General features: G+C 41.4%; 1 protein-coding gene across 1 annotated transcript; it reads left to right on the top strand.

Moving 5' to 3' along the window:
* The first annotated feature begins 13,233 nt into the window (after positions 1 to 13,233).
* On the top strand, positions 13,234 to 13,671 carry LOC145399144 (putative CENPB DNA-binding domain-containing protein 1). Its single transcript, XM_080271881.1, has one exon. It carries the CDS (start codon positions 13,234 to 13,236, stop codon positions 13,669 to 13,671), a length of 438 nt encoding a protein of 145 aa, XP_080128007.1.
* Positions 13,672 to 14,084: the final 413 nt, after the last annotated feature.

Genomic DNA, 14,084 nt, shown 5'->3' with positions numbered 1-14,084 from the left:
GTGCTGGAGGAGATAGTTCATAACTGTGCTGGACCTCATTTAATATAAACAAAATATAATGTCTTATAAATTCTGCACAATCTAAAGCACATTATGTAAAAAACTAAAATGGAGTTTTTCACAAATTTCCCATTTTAATTTACTGCATGTACTATACAGCTGTGCCACGTGGGTTTCTAGTCTCACAGGTTGACTGACTGTACTAACAACTAATCTTAACTTGGTAATATTTAGGAATTTCATTGATTAACCCAAAATATGGAGCTGTGGTGTAGGAGTTGCATTTTTTTACTGCCAGATTTGCTAAAACAGTTCCTTATTGCACTATGTTCTTTTGCAAAAATTAACAGCCAATGTGCAGCAAATACAGTATATCATCATCTCTGACATCTTGTTTCCTCCTGCTAATTTTCTGAAAGGGGATGGTCAAAACTGAAAATGTTTCCAAGTTACTTTGTCCTCACATAACTTACTTCTCTTTCATTCAGCCTGACACAAACCTAAGTGAAGCAACAAAACTGTGTCATACCATACATGATTTTAAAATATTCAACATCAGACACTGTATTTAACATTCCAAGACATTTTCAAGGTGCAGCTCATACCAGTTTTATTTGGCAGATTTGAAAACAGTTCTAAATCATCAGGTCCAGTTAACTTTGTTCTGAAGTCAGATGACACTGTCCTCACATAACTTACTTCTCTTTCATTCAACCTGAAACAAACCTAAGTGAAGCAACAAAACTGTGTCATACCATAGATTATTTTTAAATATTCAACATCAGACACTGTATTTAACATTCCAAGACATTTTCAAGGTGCAGCTCATACCAGTCTTATTTGGCAGTTTTGAAAACAGTTCTAAATCATCAGGTCCAGTTAACTTCGTTCTGAAGTCAGATGACATATTTATTTTTGCTATCTTTATCACCAGACAGCTTTTTTTTTTTTTTTTCCAGTTTAAGAAAGACCTCCTAGATTGGATGATCTAAAATAATCTTCAATGTAATGACTTCTTCAATCTGGTGACACCTTACTTTATTTCTTTCTGGCTTTATGTGATGATTTTCTTCCATTTATGTGAGACTTTGCAAGTTGTAATGGTTAGAATCAGTCTTTGCTGACTCCTTCACTCCAATAATTTCTTCTTTATTTCACTGTGGCTGTTGCCATATTAATACAGTACATTCATCTCTGAAGTGATGTCCTGAACTAAAACAGCTAAAACTGGTGGCATGGTAACATAACTAAAAGTCTGATTTTGGCATACGTCAGTTTGGTATGAGATAAATCAATATAATGATGAACCAAAAAGTTATACCCAGTTTTGCAATAATGATGGCAAAGTTCACTTATACGATAATTGCAGTGGCCACTTATACAATAATTATGGTAGCCACGTATGATTATCTCTTGCATATGGGTGGATAAAATATCTGGAGATGGACATTTTGGCAGAAAGTCAGTTTGGATTTAGAAATGGAAGGTCATGTATCTCAACTTTGTTGAACCTCTACCCAAGGATGATTGACGTGCTACAGGAGAGAGAGAGTTGGATGGACTGTCTGTACTTAGATCTGGAGAAGGCCTTTGACAAGGTACCCCACAAGTGACTAATGTGAGAACTGGGGCACACAGGACTGAAAGGGAACCTCTTGAGTGGATGAAAGACTTCATGAGAGACTGGCAGATGAGGACAGTAATAAAGGACAAGATGTCAGGGTGGAGGGAAGTAACAAGTGGAGTCCGACAGGGCTTGGTGCTGGTGCCCGTAATGTTCCTGATTTACATAAATGATGTGGCAGATGTCAAGTGGGGTTGGTGGAGGATTAGTGCCCCTCCCTGTAAAACAATTAACTCTAAGCCCTGGGCCACCCCGTTTGGGATACATGGCATCTGGCAATGAATGAATGAATGAAAAAAATGTGGAGGATGGAGTGGACAGTTATGCAAGTCTGCAGACAATGCAAAAATCATGAGGAGAATCAAAGTTCAAAAGGACTGTAAAATGCTGCAGGAAGATCTGGACAGGATTTACGAATGGAGCTGGGTATGGGAAATGAAATTCAATGGAAAAAAAAAAAAAAAAAAAAAAATATTGGAAATGGGTAAAAGTACAAAGAGGCCATCACTGAACTACTCAATGGGAAAGGAACCAATCACAAAAGTGAGAGAAGAGAAGGGCCTGGGAGTGTTGATCCAGGATAATGTCACCCAAAAAACACACTAACAAGATTGTCAGAGGGACGTATAAGCTCTTGACAAACATAAGAATGGGACTTCAATACATGAAAATTGATAGTGGCTATGATCCACCTCAGGTTAGCATATGTGGCAGTGGTGCAGTCCTCACATAAATAGGAAGACATAAACAAGATTGAGAGAATACAAAGAGCAGCTTGACAGATCTATCATACAAGGAATGACTAGAAAAGCTGGGTCCGCCTTCCTTATAAGAAAGAAGAGAGAGGGGCTACATGATTGCGGTATTTAGGGCCGTGATGGAAGCAAACAAAATTGACAGAGAAGATCTGTTTGAATGGAATGGGGGAGCAACAAGAGGACATGGAAAGAAATTGAAAAAGACAAGTTGCCTAAAGGATATCAAGAAATGCAGTTTTCCATACAGATGCACTGACCTGTGGAATACCCTGGACAAAGAGATCGTCCAGTCAAAAAACTTAAATGAGTTTAAAGCAAAGTTTGACTGGCTCAGACACAGAGATGGGACCCCAGCAACATAGCTCATTTCCTGTATATCACAACTAGATAAATACAACTATGTAAATATAAGCTAAGAGTCAGACATTTGAGCCAAGATGGCCACTCAGTGTTTATATTTGCTGCAATCATCTCCTTTTTGTTCCATTTTGTGTGTGCAAGGCCACTGAAACACCACTGCTATCCCCAGATAACAGTGCAAGTGTGCAACAAATAGTGCAGCATGTGATATTAGGTGGAGTGACAACTTTTTGTCTGTGAAATATTGAAACTTGTGACTTGGAAATCATGTCTGGCAAGGATGCTACCCCATGTGGAAAGAATGGTGCTACTGGGGATACCATGGGCAAGTCTATTTTTTTTTTTTTTTTTTTTTTTTCTGATAGGTTACATGGTCCTTGACCACCTTCCTATCCCCACTGAACCAATGTTATATTGACCTTGGTATACAATAAATCATTATGCGACGAGTTTTCACTTTAATCCCATAGCATACCAAGATGTGACTGTACCTTCTTGGAATGCATCTGCCTCTGTGCTTAAAGATTCAGAAGTCTATTTTTATGGTTATTACCTGCACACCAGTCACACCATCCCCTGGTCACTAATAGCTAGTTCTGGATTGATGTCAATGCACTGATTGGTGTTTTTAACAGTGTATTAGTACACCTAAAGGTACAGCTGTGAAAACTGCTGCAACAAAAATTCAGTTCCTTTAATTGTATCAAGATGCATTTGGGGATAGAGCCTGCTTCTTGTGATCAGCAGTTTACTTCTTTATCACCAGTCCATCACCTTCCCCGCAGTACAGTGTAATACAGAGTAGCAGTAGTTTCAACCCTAGGCTCATCTGGACATAAACTTGGTGGACTGCAGGCAGATGTCGTCCTTTTCCTGCAGCTCACTATCCTCCTTTTAGTGAGGGATAGAGAAGGAGTTGAGGGATGTTTATAAAGCTAGTCAACAGAGTCATCTAGCAACATACACAAAGTAGAATTGAGTATCATGTTTTGGCTTGGGGTTTCAACATTTTTCCAGTTCATACTGTCTAGTGAAATAACATAAGTAAATCAGCAGCTGTCAAACATTTAACATAACCATGTGCATCATAAGTGAGGGGAGGCACAGCTGCAAAAGGTCGTTACCTTTCCTTCATAAACTCCTGATGGGGCTAATACATAACAATTTAACAAGGTAAACTAATCACAAATATTAGGGTAAATTCTGGAGGAATATGAAATATTAGTACTTTTTTAAGTTTATGTAAGTTCTGTAGTTTTGTTCTCTCTCCCTCTCTCTCTCTCACTCAAAAATAAAGAATAAAAAATAAAGTAACATTATCACATTTTTGCCTACAACATGCATCTAGTAGCAATACCTTTAACTGGGGCCAATTGCGTAGCTCTCTACTGCCACAAACTGAGAGACATAATTTTACTCTTTCTTTAGCCTCAGTTTCCTAATGCCGAGAGATATTTTTAGAGAAAAACTAAGAAGTTTATGGGCTTGAGTTGTATGACAACATACATCACTGAAGAAAACGTAAAAACTGTTTCAGTATTACAAGCACTGGGGGGTTAGTTTCACTGCTTTGTCACATTACAACATTAAGAACCATAATGAAAAATTATTCCTTAAATTACTTGTTGCTAATTGCGAAAAAGAGCTAAAACCTTACTTCTGAGAGTGTGGCTGAATACAGATAAATTAAGAGGAGATGTTCACTACTGAATCTATTACTGAAAATAATAAATGAATGAAATTCCTAATTATCAGTTCTACCCACGTAATATATTAGTGAGAAACAGGGTTAAGATGATGATGATGACAATGATAGAACCAAATACTGTAGCTGATATTTGTAAAATGTGGCTTTCTTCATATGCCATCAAAACTTGTGCCATTCCTTTACTGTCCATATGTTTAATAAAACTATTTTACATATACCTCATTCCTTTCTAGGGTACAGAGATAATGATACACATGAATTTATATGAAGTCTTGTGCTTAAAAGGTGAACTGTTTGCATATGTACTGGTGATAATATCTAACTTCTTCAGCCCCTGATGTACTTTTAACATGAAGTGCAACACAGCAAATGTATGTTAAATTTAAAAACTAGTGGCCCTTACTCCATTTTTAGATAAGCATAAGATTTTGATGATCATGATGTTACTACTACTGCTGCTGATGATGGTAAATTTAACTAACTGGTACCTGACATCAAGTCTTCAGCAGTAAATGGGAAAAAAGCAAAAGTTTAAGAACCTTCACTGAGGGATTTTAAAGTGACATGTTATGTCTACGACACTCCATTTTCTCAATTACTTAAAAAACTATCATACACAGTGGTGATAGTAATAGGGCCATGGCTCCCCTCTTTTTGCTTGTAGCCCAGTGAAAACACTCATGTTCTTACTGCCCAATTCACATACACTAAATAAATAAATTGGTGGTCGCATCCATTAGACTGGTGAAATATGAGTAAGACAAAATAATCCATGGGCCTAAACATTGCATTTTATAGCATTGCATACACTTGTTTAGATGGTATGAGGAACGTGATTGCACAATGAATCACTGCACATCTCCCTCTTACCTCATCCCTCCCTCCTCCTCCAACCATGCCAACTATCGCAACAGTTCAACTTAAGTACAATATGTAACCGTATGTTTTTAAATGTGATTATCAATGTGATGCTAGACTTTATGAATGTCTAGTACTTTTAAGGCAAATTTGGGGAAAGTATGGGTGATTTTGGAAGGTCATAAGGAGTGACAATCGGGATGTTGGAACAAGATTTATTTTTTTACTTATGCTCTTGTGTTTGTATAACATGAATTCTATACTGCAATGTAAGACTAGGGTAAATATATTTAACTTTAATTTTAATGTGATTAATATAAAATATGCTATAAGTGCAATCCCCAAAATCCAAATTTCACGTTTCCCAAAAATAGCGTTTTCCTAAAAAAATTTGAAAATCAATATACTGAAAAAAATAAATAAAAACTAAGAATTTACATACTACCAAACCAAGCCTGGTTTAGCTTCCAGATCTGCTATTATACTGAAAAAGTGCCAAAGTAGTTTATAGTAAACCAACCTATCTTAATCTGGACTCACTTGCACCACATGCTGGACTCACTTGGACCACACGATGACTTAATAGTTTTTTATTCTGTGATTCTGTTTCTGTGGGCAAAACAAGTCATTACTGTTTACTGGCAAGTTTTCACACTGGAACCAATGAAACTATGACTAATCTGAGGAGGGATATTGTGAATACCAGAAATAAAGGGAAGGCCAATTAGGTGGGTTTCTAAAGGTATCTAAACATTTATGTGGTAGGTGGGGGCACTCACCACCCACTCACTTGATGCAATGCTGTGATCAGGTGACTGCCCTTTCCTCTCCTCCATCCTTCTTTCCTTCCATCCTCTTCTTTCTTTCCTTCATTCTTCCTCATCCTTCTGCCTACAGGTGACTTTACACACCCTCTTCCATTTTTCTTTCCTTCATTCTTTCCTCTTCGTTCTGTCTGTGGGTGACTCTACACTGAGTGACAAGCCAAATGGTTTCCTGTATATACACCAGGAAACCATTTACTATGCTGGGTGGTAACCATATAAACAAATGTTGGCACCTGGTGGTTTAGTGGGTAATTACTGTATGGTGCTCCAATCAGATTGAGCCTGTGAAGGTTTATATCCAAGGGATGGTTGGAGTTTATTGCTTACATAATGTCACTCAGGGATTGAGCGAGGCTGGTAACTCTCACCTTAAATGTCAGGACCAACCTGCCTAGCCCCAGGCTCCTACACTCCTCAAGGGTAACGAAGGATTGGATGATAGATACTGATAGTAATTACAGACAGTTCCATTTTTCCAAAAATTCAATTTTCCAAAAGGACTCTAGATCCTAACCAATTCTGATTTTCGGAACTGCACTGTAATATTAATGGAAGTATTAAGATAATCAATCTGTGATTATTAACAATGACATAAACTGAATCCTTCCTTTATGTTTTTTCTTCTTTTACAGTAAACTGGCTTTAATGATAATGATTATGAACTGTACAGATCATTTCAGTTGGCACTCTGTTGATAGTAAGGGTACTTTTATTCTCTCTTTTTCCTATTCCTGGGAAAGTCAGTTATGCTGCTGCTGATGAGAATGCTTATGATGACAGCGATGAATTTTCTGAAGCCTTGATGGTGCTGTGGCAAAAGTCTCAGGTCAGAAACAATCACATGTTAACCCATACGCTGAGATCCACCTCAACAGAGAACTTAACTCTGCCTACAATAATACTGTGCCCGCACATATTTCATTGGCATTTGTTACAGTAAAGTACAGTAGATACCAATCTGAAAACCTTCAAGCCCAAATTTTAGCATGCCCTCTTCCACCTCACATTCATGTACAGTAACTTTTCTTTGATTAATACATATACAACACACACACATACTGTATATATACAAAACATATATATACTGTATATATAGTCAATCCTCGTAAAACGCGGCAAATTGGGTCTGGACCACTGCCGTGATTTATGAATTCCGTGATTTATGAAGAGTAACTCTTATGTGAAAAATTAATTTGGGTCTGGACTTTGGCCAACTCGCCCCCACAGCACCCTACCTACACCTATCTAGGCACCATCAAACACAATCATACAAATTTAGGAATATTCAGTGCATGTATTAAGGGATCTCTTCTTAATCCTATGACGAAATTGCTTAAGTGAGTGGAGTGGGGTGGTGTTGGGAAGAACTTAGAACCTCTCAGCACTTGTTCTTCCCAAACTCTTTCACCAGCTTTGAAAACTTCTCTCCCCTCTCAACACGACAAATGAGCTCCAAACGTTGACTGTATGACAACTGCGGCAGCTTCTTGATGCCATACTCCTTAGAGTGCTTAATTGGGGGGTAGGGAGGGGCCATGGCAGGTAGGAGGCGGGGGGAAGTGCCATAAAAGAGGCAGGTAACTCTCGTACTCCACAGCGATGGTCTGTAATGTGCGGACTGGCGGGACAAGAACAACAACAACATGGCGGCATTAGTATGCACATATGCCACCAGGGACGCGCAGTGATTGGTTGTTGGGTCGCAATTTTCAGTTTGAATGCCACGGTTTATGGTTCTCCTCGGAAAAGGCCCACTTGGGTGCCTAGATCTGCAATTTTCGTGACTTAACAGTGATTTAAGGTTGCCGGCAGTCTGACGGCCAAGTAGCCGTGATTTACAAATCCGTGATTTATGAACATGCAATTTACGAGGATTGAGTGTGTGTATATATATATATATATATATATATATATATATATATATATATATACTGTATATATATATATATATATATATATATATATATATATATATATATATACAGTATATCTATCTATAGACCGATGCCCTAATCCCACAAAGGGTGGCCGCAGACAAAACGCCTCCAAGTCACTCTGTCACCCACCATTTGACTACCCTCCCCCCAACTCTCCCCCTCTCTCATATACCTCTCAACTCCATCCCTCCACCTCATCCTTGGTCTACCCCACCCTCTCCCTTCCTCCACCTCACCTACATACACCCTCTTAGTCAGTCTTTCATTCTCCATTCTCTCCACACGTCCAAACCACCTCAGTGTATTTCTCCTAATCTTCTCAACCACATCCACATCCACCCCACAACATTCCTTCACTTCTTCATTCATCAACCTGTCCCTCCATGTCACTCCACATGCTCCTCTCAAGTAACTCATTTCCACTGGTCTCACTCTTGACTTGTTCCCCTCTTGCAAGGTCCACGCCTCACTTCCATTCGTCAGGGTAGGGATCAAAATACTATCATGCAGTGACTTCTCAACTTCCATACTCACCTCCCTATTTCTCAACACTGCTTTCAGTGACCTAACAACCTTCCTTCCCTGCTGTACTCTTTCATGCACTTCATCCCCAAAAGTTCCATCCTTACTCATCACACTACCCAAGTACTTGAATGCACTCACATTCTCCATATCCTCACGATCCAACCTCACTGTACATTCTGTGACTTCATTCCCCTCAAACACCATAACTTTGCTTTTGTTTACATTAACTTTCAGCTTCCTCCTCCTACACACTGTCCCAAATTCAATCACCAAACCTTGCAACTCCCATTCATCTTCACTCAACAACACTGTATCATCAGCAAACAGCAACACCAGAATCTTCCAAATCTAAATCTCATTCATTAGAGCCATCCCCACATCCACTGTCCTACCTTGCACCTCCTTCGCAACCCCATCCACGTATATATTAAACAGCCATGGAGACATCACACAACCCTGTTTCAGTACCACATTGAGATCAAAGAACTCACTCAGCTCACCATCCACTCACACCGTAGCCCTAGCTCCTTTGTACATACTCTTCACAGCATTCAACAATTTTCCCTCCACCCCAAATATTCTTAATACCTTCCACATACCTTGCCTATCTATTCTATCATAAGCTTTCTTCAAGTCCATGAAGGCAGCATACACTTTCCTTCCTTCTCTAGATACTTCTCATCTAAACATCTTAGAACAAATATCTGATCTACACACCCTTTTCCCTTCCTAAATCCCCCTTGTTCTTCTCCAGCTAGCTCCTCTGTCATATGCCTAACCCTATCAATGAGTATTCTACCATATATTTTACTAGTCACACTAAGAAGGCAAATACCCCTATGGTTACCACATACTTCTCTCTCCCCTTTTCTTTTGTATAAAGGAACAATTAAACCTGATTTCCAGTCCTCTGGAACCCTTCCCTCTTCCCAAGCCAATCTATATATATATATATATATATATATATACACTGCAATGCCCCAATATACTATACCCCTAGATGCGATACCTCGGCTTAGCGAGGGGGGTACAGATTGCACCAGGCCCCAATACCCGATGGGAGAGCCCTGGTTTAACGATGGGCCCTCCGATGTCGCGCCCACAGACGACGGGCCAAAATTTTGAATCGCGCGCGTTCCTGCGGCCAGTTGAGCCTGCCCGCCTCCTAGGATATGCAGAAACGCTCACGCAGGCCCCATACCCATCGCTCACCTGCACTCACCCATATCGCTCTTCTCAAACCGGCCATCTCAGAGTGAGGATCTCCCTTACGCTCACCTGCCACGTATCGTATTGCACCACCAACACTACGCAAGTTGCTATCAGGGCATATCATAACTGTATTCGTGCAGTGCCGTGAGAAGGGAATGATTCTAATCGTGTGTGCAGTGCAATATTGTGTGAATTTTAGCCAAAATAAAAGTGATCATGTCTGTATCCCTGCTTGTCGTAAAAAGCGACTAAAAGGGTTGGCGGAGGGTTAGTGCCCCTCCCTGGAAAACAACTAACTAAAAAAACAAACAATAAGCCTCGGACAAGGACTGACCAAACGATGACGACCAAGGACCGGACAAAGGACATTGTAATTGGAACCTGGAATGTAAGGGGAGCGAATGATGAGCTGAAAGAGAGAGAGATTGTCCAGGTGCTTGAGGATGCGAAAGTGGATGTATGTGGAATAACTGAAACAAAATGGAGAGGAGAAAGTGTGAGAGAATGGGAGTATGGATGGGGTATATGTGCAGGAGTAGGTGAGAATGAGTGGGCAAAGGAAGGAGTATGTATATTTGTCAGTAAAAGATGGAAGAGGAGCATAAGACAGTATGGATCAGTTGGGCCAAGGATTGTGTGGGTAAAGTTGAAAGTTGGAATACAAATGTGGGCGATTGTGTGTGTGTATGCGCCAACACAAGATTGTGCTAGAAGAGTGAGAGAAGAGTTCTGGACAAATGTAGAAGTGTGCATGGAAAAGTTTGGAAGGAATGAGAGAGTGTTTTTGATTGGTGATATGAATGGTAAAGTTGGGAATGTGAAGGTGGATGGAATAGTTGGTGAGTGGGGTGTGCCTGCTGAGATAGATGAGAATGGGAGTGCGTTAGTGGACATTTGTGCTGGGAGGGGGTTGGTGATAGCCAATACCCTCTTCAGGCACAAAATGATTCACAGGTATACATGGAGAGTGATGAGAAGGGTGGGTGGTGAACTGAATGAAAGGAAGGCAATGATTGATTATGTGTGTGTGGATGAAAGGATGCGAAGATGTGTAATGGATGCAAGAGTGTATAGAGGTAGGGGGAGTGGACTTTCTGACCACTACTTGGTGATGGCCAGAATTAAAGTTCAAGTAAGTTGGAGGAATAGAAGAAGGGAAAGACGAGAGGAAGAAGTAGTCGCAAGGAGAGTGGAAAGGTTACAAGAGGATGAGAAAAAGGCAGAGTATAAGAGAGAAGTGGAGGAACGATTGGGCAAATATGAATTGGAGCAGATGGGAGACGTGGAAGGTGTGTGTAGAATAAATACAGAAGAAATATGTGCAGCATGTGATGTGGTGTGTGGAAGGAAGAGAAGACGGAGGGGGGTGCAAGGAACAGCGTGGTGGACTGAAGAGGTGAAACAGGCTGTGGCACAAAAGAAGAAAGCATACAATGAATGGATGAGAAATAGGGGTGTGGATGAGGTTGAGAGGCGGAAGAGAGAGTTATATGTAGAAAGGAAGAGAGAGTTATATGTAGAAAGGAAGAGAGAGGTGAAAAGATTAGTAAGAGAGAGTAAGAAGAGAGTGGATGAGGAATTTGGAAGAAATTTGAGTGTAAAGTGGAGGGACTGTAAGAAAATGTTCTGGAGAGAGGTGAAAAGAGTAAGACAGGGTGGAAGTGAAGTTAGCAGGGGAGTGAAAGATAAAAATGGTAGATTACTAGTGGAGAAGGGAGAAAAAGTGAGCAGATGGAGAGAACACTTTAAGGAATTGTTGAACGTAAAGGATGGAAGTAATGCGAGTATAAGTGGCTGGGGAATGGCTGGGAGAAGGAGGGAGGTGAGAAGACAGGAAGAAATCAGTAGGAGAGAAGTTGTGGAAGCAATGAAGAAAGTTAAATCAGGGAAAGCCCCAGGAATTGATGGAGTGTGTCGTGAAATGCTGAAGCATGGGGGAGAGATAGTAGTAGAATGGATGTGGAAGATGTGCAGATTGGCCTGGGAGGAAGGTAGAGTCCCGGAGGATTGGAAGTCAGGTATAATTATACCCTTGTACAAAGGAAATGGGGAAAAAGAAGTGTGTGGTAACCATAGGGGCATTTGTCTTCTTAGTATAATAGGAAAAGTGTATGGTAGGATACTTATTGACAGAGTTAGAGAAAGAACAGAGAAATTAGTTGGAGAAGAACAGGGAGGCTTTAGGAAGGGAAGAGGTTGTGTAGATCAGATATTCATTCTCAGATCTTTAGTGGAAAAGTTTCTAGAGAAGGGAAAGAAGTTGTATGCGGCATTCATGGATTTGGAGAAAGCATATGACAGGGTGGATAGACAAGGATTGTGGATAGTGTTAAGAATATATGGAGCAGATGGAAAGTTGTTGAATGCTGTGAAGAGTATGCACGATGGTGCGAAGGCTGCAGTGCGTGTGGATGGTGAACTAAGTGAATTTTTCTATTTGAAGGTTGGGTTGAAACAGGGATATGTCATGTCTCCATGGTTGTTCAATCTGTACATGGATGGGGTAATAAAAGAGGTTCAAGGTAGGGTAGTGGATGTTGGAGTGGCCATGGTGAGAGAGGATAGTGTTTGGAAACTCCCTGTACTGTTGTTTGCAAATGATACTGTGTTGTTGAGTGAAGACAAAGGGGAGCTGCAAGGCTTGGTTGATGAGTTTGAGAGAGTGTGTAAGAAACAGAATCTAAAGGTGAATGTTGGGAAGAGTAAAGTGATGGTCTTTGAGAGAGGTGAAGTCAGTGAATGTACAGCAAGGTTGGATGGTGAGGAATTGGAAAATGTGAGTACGTTTAAGTACTTGGGTAGTGTGATGAGTAAGGATGGAGGTTTGGAGGGTGAAGTGCTTGAAAGGGTACAGCAGGGAAGAAAGGTTGCTGGTTCCTTGAAAGCAGTGATAAGAAACAGGGAAGTGAGCATGGAAGTGAAAAAGTTACTACATGATAGTATTGTGATACCAACTCTAACATACGGAAGTGAAGCTTGGAAGTTGTTGGAAAGAAAACAAGTCAAGAGTGAGAGCAGTGGAAATGAGTTATTTAAGAGGAGCCTGTGGAGTCACATGGAGAGACAGGCTGACGAATGAGGATATAAAGGAGCATTATGGTGTTGATGTGGATGTGATAGGAAGCGTTATGAGGAACACACTGAGGTGGTTTGGCCATGTGGAGAGGATGGAGGGTGAAAGACTGACGAAGAGAGTGTATGTGAGTGAGGTGGAGGGGGAAAGAGGGAGGGGGAGGCCGAGGATGAGATGGAGGGATGGGGTGGAGAGGTATATGAGAGAGGGGGGTGTGAGCTGGGAGCAGGGGAGTGAAATGGCGGGGGACAGGGCGACTTGGAGGCGATTTGTTTGTGGCCACCCCAAACAGGATTGAGGCGTCTGGCAATAGATAGATAGATGGACAGATGTCTGGTAAGGGTGCTGCACATGGTGGGGCTAGTAGTGGTACACATCCTGCTAGTAGTGGTGCTTGTGATGTTCCCAGAAAGCGTGTCCAAAAGACTGTCACTGGAGGTGAAATTGGACATCCTTACGCGGCATGACAAAAGCGAAAGTGTGTGCTCTATCGCCTCGGCTCTCCACCTGACCCAGTTGACTGTCTACACCACCATCAAGAGGAAGGAGGCCATTAAGGCTGCTGCTGGGGAGGTTGCAACCTTATCCACCTCCCGTATCACCTGCCAGCAAGAGCCTGCAATGGAGGAGCTGGAGCGGATGCCCTGCACGTGGGTGGAAGATCAGAACCGGTTCAATGCACCCATGAGCCAGGCTATGATTTGCACTAAGGCTCTCTCGCTCTGGGACGAGCTCAAGGTAAGGCGTGAGCTTGATGAAAGTGAGACCTTTAAGGCTAGCCATGGGTAGTCTGACAGGTTTAAGAGGCGGGCAAATCTCCACCATGTGAAGATGTACGGTGAGGCGGCGAGTGCAGATATGATGGCGGCAGCAGCGTTTCCTGATGAACTGAAACACATCATCGCGGAGGGTGGCTATAGTGTGAAGCAGGTGTTGAATTTTGACGAGACTGGGCTCTTTTGGAAGAGAATGTCCTCCAAGACATATCTTGCAAATAGAGGAAAGGTCTACGCCAGGATTCAAGCCCTCAAAGGACCAGCTGCCACTGCTGCTGTGGGGCAACACCGAGGGTGACCTCACGTTGAAGCCGCTCCTAGTCTACCACTCAGAGAACCCCAGGGCCCTGGTGTGGTATGTTAAGGAGAACCTTGGGGTTATCTGGAAGTCGAACAAGAAGGCTTGGTTGACTTCAGATATCTGTT

Source organism: Coenobita brevimanus, chromosome 47, assembly GCF_032717465.1.
Source record: "Coenobita brevimanus isolate Jiangsu-jjx chromosome 47, ASM3271746v2, whole genome shotgun sequence".
NCBI lineage: Eukaryota > Metazoa > Arthropoda > Malacostraca > Decapoda > Coenobitidae > Coenobita > Coenobita brevimanus.
Note: the sequence above shows the minus strand (reverse complement) of the source record. Positions and strands in the feature narration are given on the sequence as shown.